At 35.5% G+C, this 17,621-nt stretch overlaps 1 protein-coding gene across 1 annotated transcript in view; it reads left to right on the top strand.

The window, feature by feature from the left end:
- FHIP2A (FHF complex subunit HOOK interacting protein 2A) overlaps nt 1-12,752 on the top strand; it is a 29,166-nt gene extending 16,414 nt beyond the window's left edge. The window contains exons 10-17 of the mRNA XM_039871131.1: nt 68-260; nt 440-609; nt 984-1,127; nt 1,976-2,066; nt 4,105-4,248; nt 8,803-8,943; nt 9,283-9,386; nt 9,484-12,752. Of these exons, the coding sequence (XP_039727065.1) occupies nt 68-260; nt 440-609; nt 984-1,127; nt 1,976-2,066; nt 4,105-4,248; nt 8,803-8,943; nt 9,283-9,386; nt 9,484-9,589 (1,093 nt within the window). The 3' untranslated portion in view covers nt 9,590-12,752. The remainder of the gene's footprint in view (nt 1-67; nt 261-439; nt 610-983; nt 1,128-1,975; nt 2,067-4,104; nt 4,249-8,802; nt 8,944-9,282; nt 9,387-9,483) is intronic.
- The last annotated feature ends 4,869 nt before the right edge of the window (nt 12,753-17,621 follow it).

Raw genomic sequence — 17,621 nt, 5'->3', positions numbered from 1 at the left:
CTCCTTAAAAAAGAAATTACTGTGTTTATGTTATTTTTGCCCACTAATTACCTGTTTGTTATGCCAGTTCTGAGATGGGTATTCTGACGTCAACTGCTCTGCTTCATCGCATTGTTCGGCAAGTAACCTCTGACGTTTTGCTTCAAGAAATAGTGTTTTTTATCCTTGGAGAACAGAGAGAACCAGAAACTGTGGCAGAAATTAGCAGACATCCTTTAAGACATAGGTTAATTGAACATTGTGATCACATATCTGATGAGGTAAGTTATGTAATGATTTATAATTCAACTTAAATACTGATTTTGATATGCTCGTGATGTTGTGAATATAGCCTTTTTATTACGTGGCTTTAAAAATTGAAACCATGACGTACAGAGGGCAAGAAGAGTAATTTATTCAAAGATATTTTTCAGTTATCCGTTATATTCTTTCGTTTCAGATAAGCATCATGACATTAAGAATGTTTGAACATCTTTTACAAAAACCCAATGAGCATATTCTTTACAACTTGGTCCTAAGAAATCTTGAGGAAAGGAATTATACAGAATATAAACCTGCGTGCCCAGAAGATAAAGACGTGGTGGAGAATGGATTGATAGCGGGAGCAGTGTAAGTTTCTATCCAGCTCTGTGAGTTTAGCATTTCATATAGAAACATAAGTTTCTTACTTCTCTCCCTTATTCATAAAAAAGTAACCTCTTACAGTTTAAAAGTTTTTAAAAATGAAATTTAGATGTCTTGATATTAATGTCCTTTTAAAATACAAATGATATTATCTATTCATTAAACCGAACAAAATCACTATATTCTTGAGTTAGATGTTAGTAGAAAATGTTGCCTTCTCTATAAAATATAAATACATTATGTTTTATTTTTTTAATAAAATTTTGAAAGAACGAAATTACTTCTAAGAACATAGCAGAGAATCTTTTCATTTAGAAATATAATAAAATTTTTTTTATACATCATTAAATTAAACTTAGAGATCTGGAAGAAGATCCATTATTTACTGACATTTCACCAGATAACACTTTGTCAAACCAAGAGTGGCTTAGTGCTTCACCTCCCGCTACTCCAGACCACCCCAAAAATGACGGGAAAACCGAAGTCCATAAAATTGTAAATAGGTGAGTTGCTACAATAATCCGACTTACATCTCTTCGACTTGTTCTTATAATTTATTACAGAGTTATATATTATGAAATCAATCTTCTTTTATCCTAAAGATTATGTCAGCTTTTTGTCATGCTTATGTAGCAGGTGAGAGCCTGGGAACAACAACCATAGCAAAGAGAAAGGCTCTACTTCACATGGAAATAAAAACAAGTAGCAGTGGTTAAATAGACCTTCAGAGTACGCTCCTTTTTTATAAAAAATTTTAAGTAATTCCCAATTGGAACAACATTGAGAATTTCCAGTTGGACAGATTATACTCATTAGACATGTATTCATGTATGCTAAGCGAAGTGTTATTCTTTTTGTTAGTTTGTGTTTTATGTTTTTTTTTTTTTCTTTTTTAAGTGCCCTTCCTATGACAATTTTCTTATTTTTCTTCCTTTGCAATGTTGTTACTCATATGCCTGGTTCTGGCAGATGACTTGAGAGAAAATTACAGGTGCCTAAATTAGGGTACATAAAAATCTTAAGTTCAAATACTTAAAAGACAGTTTTATTGAGATTAACAAATATCATGGCAATCCGTCATTATGCTATAATGTAAAAAGAAAGTCATTTTTGGCTTCTACTTTTAAGTGGAATGAGTAATTTCTTAATAAAACCTTTAAAATAATGAAGATGTATTTAATCAGTGAATTATAAGACTGATTTAAGCTAAATACTTAACAAATAATTTTATTTTTCAAGTTTCCACTTGCATTAATACTTGACTAAACTGAAGATATCACTAGATAATATATTAAAAGATAATGAATTATGAGAGTGTTTATGTTATTGATTATGGCTTTTTTCATTTAAGTTTTCTCTGTCTGGTACCGGATGAAGCAAAATCATCCTACCACGTTGAGGGCACTGGATATGACACCTACCTCCGAGATGCTCATAGGCAGGTAAGTCTAGCAACTAATTTTTTAAAATGAAACCTAGTAAGAACACACACACACACCTTGTCACATCGCCCAGAGTCATCTCTCCACAGGTTTCCCTTTCTCTGCAAGACCCGAACTCCATTCTCAATACTTTAACGTTCTCCAAATGACCTTACTTTTCATTTCATTGACTGTGTATCTGTATCTCAAGATTTCTTTATGTTGCCTCTTCCCCCTCCTTCTCTCTTCTCTTTTCTTTCTTTCTGTACTTGACATTATTATCTCCCCCAAATCCTTTCTCTTACCGATCGAAAACATCTTTAAATGATTCTAGCTACCACTATCCTTGCTCACAATCCCCAGGCTATTGTCCTTTCCTCTTTTCCACAAATAACCTGTAAGTACTATGTCTTCTGTCACACTCTCAGCCCCTCCTCCGTCCCCTGCATTCTGGCCTTCTAGCTCCCTGACACTACTTTCTCAAAGCCCTCCTCCTAGTTATTTAATGGCCTTCTCACTGTCCTCTTTACTCTCAATAGCATTTTACATTTTACAGAATTCCAAATTTTGAAATGTTTCAAATCAGAAATGTATTTAATTTTCATTTAAATCCTTTGGATTTATGTATGCTGTTGTATATAAAAATTTGCATATGCCTGTGGTTAATTCATAATGCTTTCAGCCTGACTTCAAGTCCACATTACTACATGAATAATAAATGTACTTTCATGTAACAGTAAAGGCAGTAAAAGTACCAATCCCAGTAGTACCAACTGGACTTTTAAACTGCTTTTATTCTTTCTATAAAGTTTCATTTCCATTTTTTGATTACAAATGCAGTTATTAATATTTCAGAAATATTAGAAAACATAAAAAGGATAGAAAAAATTTTAACTATTACTTTCTAGGTCAGAATTTCAGAAATGTTAATGTGCAAATGCTTTACTAAATATAGGATGTGGTTTTATAAAGAAAATTGTATATGGAAAGCCAAATAATTTAAAACTCACAATATATTGAAGAAGTTGGGTTTTTATCATTTTAAATGTTTTCCTTTTAAAAGTTGAAGTTAGTGCTTCACGGTGAGAACATGTTTTGTTTTAATTTCAGGTAATTTCTAAACTAGAGAGGTCAAAGTAATTTTGCTTTATTAGATGAGGAGAATCTAAAAAAGGAAAGAAAATGGAAGAAAACCGTGCTGTAAATTTCTTTCATTTTGATTTAAGTAAATTATATATCAGGGAGGACTTTTAAAATTTAATTTTATTATGAGATATTTTTGTGCTTGTAAATATTCATAGTGTTTATTCCAGTGATAAACTCTGTGTAGTGAAGGACCAGTTTTATCATCTCCAATCGGTCACAAACCAACACTTTTAAAAAAACATATTAAAAATGAATTACTAGAAAAATGAAAAGAACAAACACAAATTTTAAGCCTTGATTATTTTATTAGATTTGAAAGACATAAAATTTACTCAATTAAATTGCGATTGAAGTTTCTAGGTGCTTACGCTTTGTTTGTGTGTTCATCGCACTGAATGGTAGCAGTTTGGGGACTGCCCTTTGAGCGGCACTTCTTCATCCGGTCAGAACAGCGTGCCTCGTGCGGATACATGATAGGAAAGTCCAGCTTGCCTTCTCAGATGATGGGCATCTGTCCACCTATTAACAGTAACATTGGAGAATAGATTTGAAAACGTGGCTAGTACTTACTTTGCTTTTTAACTATTCTCTAAATATGTAATGAAAATAAGTAAAGGGTTAAATTCCTGTAATGGAAAAAGCAGAAGCACAGTGGTTAATGGGGTACTTTGGTAAACTTAAAATATCCTTTCGTTTCATCAACATATACTGGTACTGGTGATTATAATCTTACTTTGTACCGCTAGTTAGGGTGTTATCTGAGCCGTCTCTTCTTCTCCTATGGCACCTCACCTGGAGCAGACGTGCCACATTCAAATGGATTTTTATGTGGCTTTTTGAGGAAATCATTTCTAGTTCCTCTCAATGTGGTTTTGATTAGTTCTCCTTTAATGATCTAAACGTTTGTTCCTAGTTCCGGGACTACTGTGCTATCTGCTTACGATGGGAGTGGCCTGGCTCTCCAAAAGCATTGGAAAAGTGCAATTTAGAAGCAGCTTTCTTTGAAGGTCATTTTTTGAAAGTTTTATTTGACAGAATGGGAAGAATTCTTGATCAGGTAATAAGTTTTAAAATACTAATCGGGTTCATCTCATCTTAATTTAGATCATCAGTAAATTCGTTTGATTGTTTTCTTAGTTTCTCCACTAGATGACTTTTTTGTACAGCTTGATTGCCAACAACTAGTGGATTTCCAATGCGTTTGTTATGTTAAAAGCATTTATTTGGCCTGACAGTTGCTACAGAATTGAATATTTTACTTCTCATTATAGGCCACTGTCTTAATATCTTTAACATGTTTTGGAGGAGATTAGAGTGCTTTCCTTTAATGACTAACTTAGAAAACCTTTTAGTACAGTTAGACAGATATAACCTTGTAAAGTTCAATTCAGAAGACTTTAAATATTTCAAATTGAATCTTGAACACTCTGGTCTCGTTAAAATTACAGAACAGTGTTAGATGAAGCTGCTTCTTCAGACAAAGTTTGTGAATGATACTCATTTTTATAAGTGGGAGGTGAAATTTTAAAAAGTAAATTTATTTACTACAAAGTGGATAAAAATCATCATCAGCTGGTATGTTACTGTGTATGTTTCACTGTGAGAATATGACTGTCAGAATAAATGAATATGGGATTATATAATCCCTCCCTCCCTTCTTCTCATTGACAAAGCAATAGTTAAGCTTTAAAATGCCTTATATACTGGGATATACACTTAAAACAAAAGAACCTGGTATAATACTTGCCTCAACATAGACATTGAGTTAACCAGTTCGGAATTTATTTATTTATTTGTTTGTTTGTTTGTTTGTTTGTTTATCTTTTAAGCGAGGCAACCCTTGGTTGACCTCACAGATTGCAAGGACCTTGTCATTTTACAATCCCTTATTTTATTTTATTTTTTTATTTTTTACGCCTACAGCACCTGGTCTTCCTAGGTGCTTCCTAGGAGACCTCCCATCCAAGTACTAGCCAGGCACGACCGTGCTTAGCTTCCGAGATCAGACGGGAGTGGGCTTGTTCAGGGTGGCATGGCTGTAGACTGGAATTAATGTAAAATCATATATTAAAGTACTTGTTCCTTTTTAACATTTTAGTGTTTATGCGATAGGGAGTTATAAAAGAAATTCACTGCATAAGCAGGCTATCTTTAATAACCAGAAAGCCAAGTGAAGAAATTATAATTCAATAAGTATTTCACTAGGTTAGACTTCAGTCAGTCCTCTTTCTGATAGTAATCAAAGTGATAGAGTAAGTCTTTTTTTCTTTTAACTTCTTAATAGCTTGTGCTGTATGTCTAGCATTTAGTTGTTTGTTCATTTGTTTGTTTTATACTTAACAACCAAAGCATTCAAATCCAGCTGTTGTAGGTATTATGCTCTATACATCATGGCTGTATAACTTCCTAGGTAGCAGGGTTCATCAGTTTATTGTATTTTTTTGGTGCTGGTTTGCTAGGCTTAGTTTGGATCTGGTTAAGCTAACATGCAAGAGACATTAACAATCAGCATCAAGCCAGCAATCTTTAGAAATTCTGACCAAAAGCACTAAAAAGGAATCTAAATTTTAAAAAGCAGTTTCTGAATTGAATCGAAAGATCCTCTTGGAGTCTTCATCACTGTTGAGTATTTTTTCCTTTAGTTCGTAGAGTGCTGACATGAACGGGTACATTGGAGACAGAATATTCCGAACTGCTTAAAATTCTTTTTTTCTCCACGAGATTTCACTTCACAATGCAGAGCTGATTCATACAGTATCTCAGTCATTCCTCCTATAACCCTGAGTGACAGGCAAAGCAGATTTCTAGTATTGTATAAGAGGAATCCTTAGTTTCAGTTAATGTGACTTAACAGCTAATGAGCTATAGAGCTCAGCCTCAACCTTTTGTCTTTAAAACCCTGGATTTTCCAAGTCTTTTTTGGTAAGAACATTATATAGTCAGATCTCAAAGATAATCATGAGTCCTGGTATACTAAGCAGGCTCGGTTTAGCTTAATCTTTTCTAAATGTTTTTGCCGAGGATGATGTTTGCTTGTATTTTCTTAGTATGTATTCCTAATAGGGTCAGGATACCTAGGCTAATATTAAACATTTACTACAGATAATTAATAAAGTAGCTAATTTCTGCAGTTATCATTAAGAAGTTGTGACGTCAAGTATTCATGACACTATTGTGTTGTCACGGTGTTAATTTTTTTAAAATACCTTATAATGCAAACAGTGTTATTTTTAACTGTGGTCATTTTAAAAAGATAGTAAAATGCTAGGGTGTACATAGCAGAATATTAAGGATACCAGGAAAAATGTCGGAGGCCAACCTCTTTTCCCCGCCTTGACAGTGAAGAGTTTGACCTTGGGCAACTAACTTAGCCACTTGTCACATTTTTTATTCTTAGGGTGAAGTTGATGTTACTTGCCCTACCCACCTACTAAAATTGCTTGTAAGAATTAAATGAAAAAAGTAATCTAAAATATTTTTAAAAATACAAAATCTATTATTATTAGGTTATTAAGTAGTATTAGAAATTTCAGAGACTGTCAAGTCATTGAGTTTTTTAAAAATTTCACTTAAATCTTATTGTTTGAAATATCTGCATATTTGGCCTTTAGTAGAAAGGTTAAGACTGAGTTTGCTGGTGACAGTTTGCTTCTAAGTCAAAGTTCATTGCCCTGAAATTCAGACTTTGTATTTAGTGTGAGGTCAGTCAAAAATGGGCCATGTGCATTTGACATGTCAGAAAAATCTGGTTAGCTTTCATTTCAGGTGAATACTGTAAAAAGTACAAATTAGAGGGATCCAAAATAGTAGATATAACACTATTAACAACCCCCCAAAAGGCTAGTTTGCTTTAAAATCATTACCAATATGAAATAGAGGTCATTTCAGAGCATGGTGGAACAATTTCTATGTAGCTGAAACGTTAAAAAATAGTCTGCATCAGCCTCAAATCTCTTAAACAACCGAAGACAGATTCTTGTTCAAATAAATCTAAAAACCAAATAACATCATATAGAGAAAATAAAAGTTTAAGTGGCAATATAGCCTTGTTTAAAGCCAAATTTTTTGATTGATTTATTTAAGCACCAGCATATGGTGGAATTTAGTGACCTAAAAGTCTGAACTCCCTGAGATAAAGTCACATACAATACTGTACCACATTTTACCAAATGCATTCTTAAAGAATTTTTTGTTTCCTTGGTGCCTAAAATATAATGCGATTTCACTGTTTGTTATGAATTTAGTCTTGGAGAAGGCTGTTCTGTTGCAAATGTCATTAAGTATGAAAATATGCTCTTCGAACTATCCTTTAACAGGAATAGTATCTCCTTTCATTTATCTTGCTAAGAGTGACTCAAGGATAGGTTTTCTTCTTTCAGAAAATCTGTGTTCATGAATCTAGTGGTAAGTAAAAAAGACTAAAATTAGAATTATAACACAGGACTTGAGTTTTTGTTCATGTAACAGTATATTCGATATCTTCTGATACATGTTCAAGCATTTGTTGTCCTCCGAACGCCAAATATTCACTTCTTACTTGGTATTCGTGATGATCAAGGGTTTAAAAGCTGCTCGGTGAATGAGAGTAAAACATTTGGATTCCATGGCTTGTGTTAACTTGGGCCTGATCATTTTTCCCTTCCCCATGCTGCAGCCTACGTTTCTCACTCATCCAGTCACCCAGGTTCTTCTCAACCTTCTCACTGAAGTCACTTTTGTTTCAGCCACAGTTTCCTTTGGCCTCTTACAAGGCCGGAAAGGCTGAGAGATTTCTGTTGGAAGTTATAGGCACAGAAGTAGCGTCTCTTTTGTACAGAGCCTTTTGCTTTTATTTTGAAATACTCTGTAAAGCACCTCCAAGCTGCTTTCTATGAAGAATAAACAGATTAAAAATAAAAAAAACTAGAATTCAAGTAAAATTGTGATAATACATATTTAAAAAAAATGTATGAGGAACTATGCACAGACATACAATTCTCTTGCAGTAAATGAGAGGAACCCTGTCTATAATCACCATTTTTGAATCTTCCCATTCACTTTGAGGCACATAGTAGTCATTTCTACCCCCAAATACTCTTATTCCGTTGACAAGTTTCTGTGATGTATTTATTTTATCATATACGTGCACATATGCTTTTGGTAATTGGTAGTAGTTGAATAAGTTATGAGATGAGGAATGTCATTCCTAAAATTAGACTACTGTATTTAAAAAGATTTTCATATGTTTCCATCTATCTTTGGTCTTATACTTAATGTATTCTCTGTTGTTTATAATTAATATTACATATGACACTGTTGGGTTTTGATGACCTGTGAACTATTTCGTTAATTTAAAAAACCTGCATAAAACAGAGACATTCTGACTATTTGTTTTTTCTATATGTTAAACGTATGCTTATTTTTTTTAGGTTTTAGGACTACGTTATATGCACTTTGACTAAGATGGTGAGAGCTAATTTAGTTATAGGTATTTGCATTGTAGAAGAACGTGTAGAAGGAAGAATAAGATGGTAGATTTTCCTTTCTTGAAAGACAAATTGAAATGGTAAATTAAGTACTCAGGTATATAAGCATAAATAACATCAACTGTCTCTTTTTCACCTGTCCGTAGCCATATGATGTAAATTTACAAGTAACCTCGGTGTTGTCTAGACTCTCTCTCTTCCCTCATCCACACATACACGAGTACCTTTTGGATCCTTATGTGAACCTTGCTTCTGGCTGTAGATCTCTCTTCTCTGTAATCGTCAGGGTGAGTTATTAGTTTTATTATATTCTCTAGGATTGATAAACCTGTCCCAGTAACATCTTCATATCATTGTATGTAATTTGTGTCACATAATGAAAAATATGTATCTACTGTTTAGAAGCAATTAATTTACTACAAAATGTGGCAAAGAAAAATTTATTCTTTTAAGTGATGTATGTAACCTTTATATTTTAAGGAATAGATATGAGTCCTTTGTCAAAGACAGTTATGTGAAGAGTGAAAGGTGACATTTAGTAATAGGAAATGGAACATTTTTTTTATCTTGGAAATCCCTATGTATTTGACCTCTTGAACGGAGTTCCTTCTGTCTCTGCAATGCAGGTGGTCGGAGACCTGATGGTTAGGATCCAGCGCATTCAAGACTTCACTCCCAAGCTCCTCTTAGTCAGAAAGCGATTACTGGGCTTGGAACCAGAAGGCCCTATGTAAGTCAGCGCCGTACATGGGGTTTTTATCTAAAAATTCCACCCAAACTTGACGATGTGCTAACATCGCAGTTGCCTGCCTGCTCTTGCCCTGCAGTATCGACCACATCACATTGCTGGAGGGCGTGATCGTGCTGGAGGAGTTCTGCAAGGAGCTGGCGGCCATCGCGTTTGTGAAGTTCCACGCTTCCTCCTCGCCGTGAAGAGCGCCTTCGGGTGACCAAGGGCACAGACCCGCTGTGTGCACCCATCGGAAAAGACAGTCCCACCCCGTGCAGAGAGGATAAAAAGCCCCTGTAAATGAAGTATCGCTGTAAACTGGACAGAACCATTACGAACCCACTGAGTGGACAGTTTCAGTAAAATGTGGTCTAATGTTGTTTTCATTGGCTTTATCATAATGGTTCTATGTATAACATTGCACGTCCTTGAATTCAGGATACAATCAAAGGAACTTCAGGAAATAAGCATTTCTAATGCCTGTGTGAAAAGCTGCAAAATTTCTGATGTCATGACTTTGATGATATTTCTGTTATTTTAATATCCTTTTAGGTAGCAAGGCATTTTGACATTCTCTGGGACTCAAATGCTTATATTCTTTTGGATTAATAAGTAGCAAAAATAACTAATTTTATAACTTTTTAAGGTCAGAATTCTTATCAAAAAATATGAAAAAAACTGTAAATGAGAAAAAAATACAATTCAGGGACCATCAAAGAGTTAATAAAATGTGTAGAGCACCATTAATTTTCTTCAGCTTTTCTAAAAATAACAATTTAATATGATAAAGAAATTCTTGATTAATATAATATATATATTTTTAAAGAAATGTTCTTTTACTCTTGTGCACATAGCCATGTTAGTGATTAATTTTCACGTATGGGTCCCAGTTTATTTAAACCTTGTCATTTTTGCAACAACGTTGAATTTGTGCTCACCGTCGGTAGTATTTGCTAAAATAGTATGTTTTAATCTAATTCACATAGTTTGGGTTGCGAACCATTTTTCTCTCCCTCTCTGAAGATTGTTGCATAAAGGTGTTTTCTAATTTGATTTTCTTGTTGAAATGCATGGTTATGTTCAGGTGGGAAACCGACTGATAACTCTTAGGCGGCAATCAAAATGCCAGTGTCCTCCTTAATGTTTACATTATTTTTTCATTTTGCTGAGGCTTTTGTTTTAAATGATTCTAAAAAGAGTTTAAAAAAAAAAAACAGCCAACCAGTCTCTCCTGTTTACATGGCAAAGAATGGGTAAATTGGGTGTGTGAGTGACTGCGAATGGATACGCGCTTGGGGACGCGTGTGGCTGTAAAGCTGCGCTGTGCACGGCGTGCCTGGCCCTGAGCGACAAGCGGTGTTTGCTACTCCACTCTCTAGTCTTCCTTTCAGTGATGCTTATCACACAGGTATTTCGTGGTTACGCTTTCTTCTTTTTTTTTTAGTTGAAATGTTAAGCAGCGGCACTTTCCTCTTTATCTTTCCATTTATTGATATTTGCAGAAACAGACTATCACACTCTCTAGCTTGAAAAGAACTGTTGCTGCCCTTTCTAAGAAGTTGGTTTATGTAGCATGTTTGCTTATGTACAGTGTGTGGCGTGTTCATGGCAGCATGTTTTATACCTACTGCTAATTTCGATGTATTAGTTGCTCTGATTTATTTTCTTAGATTTTGCTATTTATTAAGAAAAAAATTGTCAAAACATTATGGATATTCTTGGCTTTAGAATGCTTCCCACTGTCAAAACAAGAAAAACTAAATTTCTGACTTAATGCAAATCTTTGTTAGCTCTTTCTGAGAAGTTTATTGAGCAAAACAATGGAAAAACAAAGGTAGGAGACAGATACGTTGTGCATGATTTTCTTCAAATGATTTTTAATGATGGAAAGACATTAAGTTTGCTGTATTTATTGATCAGCTTATGTAAGGAACCCTGCAGCATCTTCCATTTTAGAGGTAGTTGTAGTCTACTTTGGCGTAGGTGTAGTTAAAACAAGGCATTCGGAGATGTTAGACATTTCTTAATGTTTTCATAGCGTTTAGTAGGTGTAATAGCAGTGATGTGACCTCTCAAACCAAATACTATTTTATCTTTGATATCACAATGGGACCTTATAGCTAATCCATGAAACCAAGCTCAGAAAAGCTTTAACTCATATTTTTTTGTGTGTATGCTGCTTCTTAAAACATAATTATTTTTCTAAGTTATTGTAATAACTGATTTATAATCAGCTAAAGCTTAAGGTATATTTTGTTTCTCTTTAAGCCCCTTCTTTCTTTTCTTCCTTCCTTCTTATTCAGACCTAGAGCCAGCACAAGTTCTCACAGTGAGTTAGATTTGTTGGTGAAACATCGTACTACATTATTAGTCTTTTGTTTTTATGGTCTTGCAGAAGCCGAATATTTCTGTTCCTCAGTACTTGTAACAGTGACTAAAATGCACTGTTGGGTAGAGAGTACCATCTTAACAATTGATTGCCAGAAGCAAGTTCCAAACTGAATTTGAGCCTTGCTTCGCATTGATATAAATAGGTATGCACATTTTTTTAAAACTTTCTAACAGTATAGTCTTTGGATTTATTTTTAGTAACGAGCCACATTCTTTACTTGATAGAACTCAGATTTCTCATTAGCCAATTATCATTGTAGTACTCACATTATAACTATGTAATGTTCTCGTATGTATCTGTGCAATATGGGAGCTATGAGTGGATTCATAGCTTTTTAGTTTAATTGTACATTATTGTGTGTGTACATGTGTATATATATATGTGTGTGTAAATATATAAGGACCAAAATCTTCAGCTTGCTTACACTGTTGCTAGTGTAAAGATTGTTACACTTAATTTTACGGGGCACAAATTATGGAATTACTTCATAATTCATGGTAATATGTTTCCGTAAATTATTGCATTAATATACAATTATCATTTAATTATGAAGTTCATAGGTATTGACTGAAGTTACAGTGAAACGCTAAAACCACAAATTAACATGGTAGTTATATATTGGGTGGTACAGTTAATCAAAATATGCATGTCATTCTGACACTTGTGTTAAAACATGATAGATAATCATATTTCTGGGCCCTGTAAAATAGTGTTACTGTAATACTCTGTTTTGCCTCCTGCCTTGTTTACATTAAACAAAGGATATTTGGTAAATTTTTCTATTGAATATTGTGTAGGTTACTGACAGTGTTACCAGGGCCTAGAATTCTTGGGCCGTCTATGAAGAAACCCTTCAGATGGTGATCGTGCACCTACTATCTCTGCAAAGGGAGCTGTGATCAACTTTTTGTGCTAACAATGCATGCAGGACTAAGAGGGATAATCTAAAAATAAATAATGGAATTTAAACAAAATGTCTTCTTATATTTTTGCGGAATTCTAATTAGAAATGTTTTATTCACTGATAAGCTGAAAACAATAATTTATAAAACACAAAAAGGATATGACACACAACAATCAATAGGTCACTACAACATTGATTCCAGGGGAAAAACAAGAAGACATCAGAATATTTGTGGACGGGGATGTGTAGCTCATATAGATCACCCACGCGATTCCTTCTAGTCACTTCCCTAAAGAAAGGAATGTTTATACAAATCTTAGAAATTCATTCACTGTAAGCATTATTTCTTAATATAACACATAAAAACTTTTCTCTCTAACTGACCTTCAAATCAAGTAGACTCTAGGCTTATTCCATTCACTTGAGTATTTGCCAGAGTCGCTTAATTAGAAACTGAAACAAACATGTGACACATGGCACAACCAGAAAGAAAAATCTAGTTATTAATCCCACCTACTCAGATTCTTTCCAGCCAATGTTATTTAAATAGTTTTAATAGAAAATAAAGAGGATAACAGGTCGAAGATGCAGGGAGGTAAGGTTTGGGTGTTGAGTTGAAATTACCCTCCCTGCCTTGAGCTACTTCAAAAGAAAACCACGTTTTAAGAATGCATAATCAGATCGCCAGTCCAAAAATGCGGTTCAGACTGCTGTTCAGAATTTTTCAGTGTTTCATCTGGAAAACTAGTTATCTTGAGGGAATTTAAAGCCTTAATGTAAAATTCTTACAGTTGAAATTTTGTTAAGAGTCGCTCTCAAAATCCATACTGCTTTCTCAAAAGAAAAAAAAAAATCAAGTAAAACAGTACATGACATTTTGATGCTGAATGATCCATGAAAGAAACGGAATAGGTTTTAGTTGGTCTTAAGCCAATTAGAGGTTGTCACGTATAGGCCTAGCTCGAAGGAGGCTGGTTAACTACATCAGGCAGATTCATCTAGGCCTGATTCATGTATACTCACTACTCTTATGGTTTGACTGTTTTGTTCATTAGAGATTTTTGTGTTATAATAGCATTTCTAAAGATGTATCAGAAATATGACACATGTCACCTCAAACCAAAATGAAATGATAATTTGGTTTATTCAGCAAACATTTTTTGAGAACTTTCTGTGAGCCAGGTTTTAAGGTACTAGGAAAAGAAGAAGCAATTTCTTCCCTCAGGAATTCAGTCTCGGAGGATTCAGAGTGCTTACACAAATACAATATACATTGGTGAACACTGAAGAGAAACAGCACCCAAGAAGTATGAGTACAGGGAGAAGGAAGCAGTGTTGCAGATCATCTACAGGGAATATCACAACTCAAGCCTTGACAAAATTATATTGTTGCTGGTGGGTATAGATATGCCAGATATCCTGAGAGGTCATAACCATAATTCAGCTCAGCAGGAAATGGAAAACTGTATCCTATTATATTTACCATGGTAACTGTTCCCTTTCACTTTCGTGCTGAGATTGGTATAATGCACCAGCCCAAACAATTGCGCTTTTAGGCCCATATTTTTTCAGTTGATGAATAACAGTTAACTATTCTGATTTAAATTGTCTCTTTCTAGAACCATATTTATAGAAAGAAGGCAAAAAAGTCAACTGCAATGTTAAAAACAAAAGATTTAAGTAGGCTTAAAAAGTGACTTGAACATTAGGGGAAAGATTTGTTTTAGAAAAAAGTATTTGTAGAACCAAACCTTTCTTCTTGCTTTAGCTCAGCCCTCCCTTGACCATATTTTTTATTCTCACCTGGGTTGGGGCACAAGGTGGCTGCGTATGCAATTAAGAGAGAGCTGACCCGGGTTGATGGAGACAGGAGAGGAAATGCAGAAGTCACTTGCTGGATATGTGTGGAGAGATGGAATGTATAAACCTCTGCTGGGTTCGCATCCCATAGCTCCCATCCATTCCCCAAATTTAAGCCTAGGATAAGGCTAGGGGGTCGCACCTGCCAGGGAGTTAGATGAAGAGACCTGACTTCTGTTTCCCTTCCTACCCTCAGTCTTCTTGAGGTAATCTCACAGACTTGCCTGATCTCCCAAGGGTGAATCAGGAATTAAAAGTAATTCAGCATGCTTTATAGTTTTGTATGATGACCTTACTCTTCCTTCTAGTTAGACTAGTCCGTACATCAAGGGGATTATTAAGGTAATGATTCTCTTGACCGAATAACCGAATCCTGACTCATAAGTTAGGACCCAGTAGGACTGTCAGAAATTCCCACAGTGCCATGGGTTACATTGCTCTCGTTTGAGGAGTAAGAAGAAGGCATCCTTTGAGTTTTGTAGCTGTTGGTTTCATAATGGTACCCGTGTTACGTGCATTCAGTTGCATGATGATCATTCTATTCTTAACGAAATGTTTAATTCTAAGGATATGTTTTCTTCAGTGATAATATTCAGTTTAGAGGATCCAAACAAGTCAAGAATACATCCTGGGCCTAACACACCATTCTTTTTTCAAAACACATTTTTAGGTCTAGAGCTTGGAGAGGAAGCTCAAGCTGGAATGTGTTCGAGAAAAAAAAAAAAAAAGAGCAAGTGACATGCTCAGCCTGTGAGACTAGGGAAGACAAAGCGAAAGCATCTCCACGTCTGTTACTGCCTCGGGCCTGAAATTTATGAGGAAGGAATCGTAAAATCAATTTTGCTGTAATGCAGAAAGATGAGATGGCGCACACATTCACTATAGCCTGGATAAAGTTATATTTCAAAGCCCTGAAGATGAGATTCATTTATGTAATAACACGAGAAATGTATTCCTCGTTCCACTCACAAGTGGAATAGCATGTAGGATTTTAATTGATTAGACTTCCCAAGAGAACTGTGGGCTGCAGATTTCTAGAGGAAAACAAATTAGCCATTCCTTAAACATTATTCTTCCATGTTTAAAATGTGCCTTCCTTCTTAAATCTCTTTATTCTGTTGTTCTTATCAACACTGTAGCAAGTCACAGCATTTTATGATTCTGCTTCGATTACTTGAATGTCCTACGATCCTTATTTCTATCCTGTTTTAGAAATGATTAGAAAATGGACAGCCTTATGTTGCCTTGGTGCAGGGCTCCCACAGAAATGAGAGTTGAGAAGAAAACGTCTACTTTTAGGATATGAATGTCTATGTACTTTGGACTCCTTGACATAAACAGGTTCCATTTTATAAAGACCTGCATTTTTATTAAAATGATCCAATGTGATGTAGCTTCAAGTAAACCTTTCCCTGAGAATAATACTGTTGGCAAGAGCACATGACTCATTAAAATTTGGGTTCAAAGCCACATTCTGAAAATAATAAAGGTTGTAAATGTAAATGTGCATAGCAATTTCTGGGTGTTTTTTTTTTGGAATTTGACATTGAAATAAAAATAATTTAGCACAGTTCTTAATGATTGGAGTCTTTTCATGCATAGCATATAATTGATATTCATTAAGTTCTGAGTATTTCGAAGAAAAAGCTGATAGTATCTTACCAAATAATGTTGCTCATTTATTATCATTTTTATTTCAGTAGAAATACAAAGACTAGGGAAGTGTAATTAATTTGACATAGATAATTCTGGGCTGAGCATTTCAATATCAACACCATTAAAAAAAGTTCTTTGTCCTCATTACATGGCTTGCCACTGCTATACTTGCTGATACAAGACTATTGTATTTCGGCCCTTCCTCTAGTGAGCTGTGCGATCAATCACTCAACTAATACCATTAACTCTTAGGACTGAAATCCTCCCTCTCAGCTTTTTTGGGTTAAGAAGGATATTGGTGAGATGTAAATGCTGAGCTTTTCTACTGGGTCCTGAGTTATTTTTAGAAAGCCCTTGCAAGTCTGTTAGTCTCTGTATTATATTTTTTATCGGCAAACTCTTCAGAAATCCCCATATCACTGTGGAAGCCGATCCCTGCCTGTTACTATGATTTTTTCAAAAAACTTATTTTACCGTAGTTAAGCTGCTTTCAGTGGTCTATTCCTCAGACCACTGACACCAAGGGGCTACTTCACGTATGCAAAAGGCAAGGCTCTGCTCTCCTGATACAACTTTGCAAAATGATCCTGCTTAGAGTGAAAAAAATTTTCTAGCTAGACACGTAAAACAGTATGAATTGGGTGCTGTGTTCATAAATGTTGAGGTCTGAGGCTCAAAATGGACTGTATTGTCACAGAATTATAGTAACACCATCCATGATGCTCAAACGATATTTACTAAAACCCTGCCTGGCTATGACGAGGAGAGCGTTCAAGAACGTGGCTATCTTCGAGAGGTCTGCTTTAAAAGTAGAGGGGATAAGGCAAGTTCTGTGCAGCTTATTAAGCTCTTGTCCTTCAGTTCCAAACCCGCTCTTCTATATCCTTTATCATACGGGGCTAGGATTCCACAAACTAGATTTCTCCTTTACCAGCTGGCTTTCCACTAGGTTTGTCAAGAAGAGTTTCTGGAGGGGAAAGGGAAGCGGGCAGAAGGGAGAAAGAACTTTCTTTGGGTTTGCTCGCCGTTCCTGCCATACTACCTCAGCAGCTGGTTTCAGCCTCTGCGTTCTTTAGGCGTTCCCAGAACCAGCCTCGGCAGGCCCCTTAGAGAGAGCAGCAGCAGCATGGCAGTGCCCCCTCTCAGAGGCCTGAGCCCCAGCTTTCTAGAGCCCTTCCTCCAAGCTTCTAGGTCTGTCACCCCAGCCTTGTTCTCTCAGCCCTGGTGGTAGCTGCTTCCTGGGTCATTATTTCTGGATGACCTCAGTGAATAATGGCCCGTCTTCCTCATTCACCCCTCCAACGTTGGCGTACCCAATTCCTGTATTAAATCCCCTCTGCCGAAATCTCTGATATAGTTTCTATTTTCCCACCTGGACCCATCTCAATGGCAGCGTCTTCCACTATTAACCCCAGCCTGGGGA

This window comes from Pteropus medius, unplaced genomic scaffold (genome assembly GCF_902729225.1).
Source record: "Pteropus medius unplaced genomic scaffold, Ma_sr-lr_union100, whole genome shotgun sequence".
Taxonomy (NCBI): domain Eukaryota; kingdom Metazoa; phylum Chordata; class Mammalia; order Chiroptera; family Pteropodidae; genus Pteropus; species Pteropus medius.
Note: the sequence above shows the minus strand (reverse complement) of the source record. Positions and strands in the feature narration are given on the sequence as shown.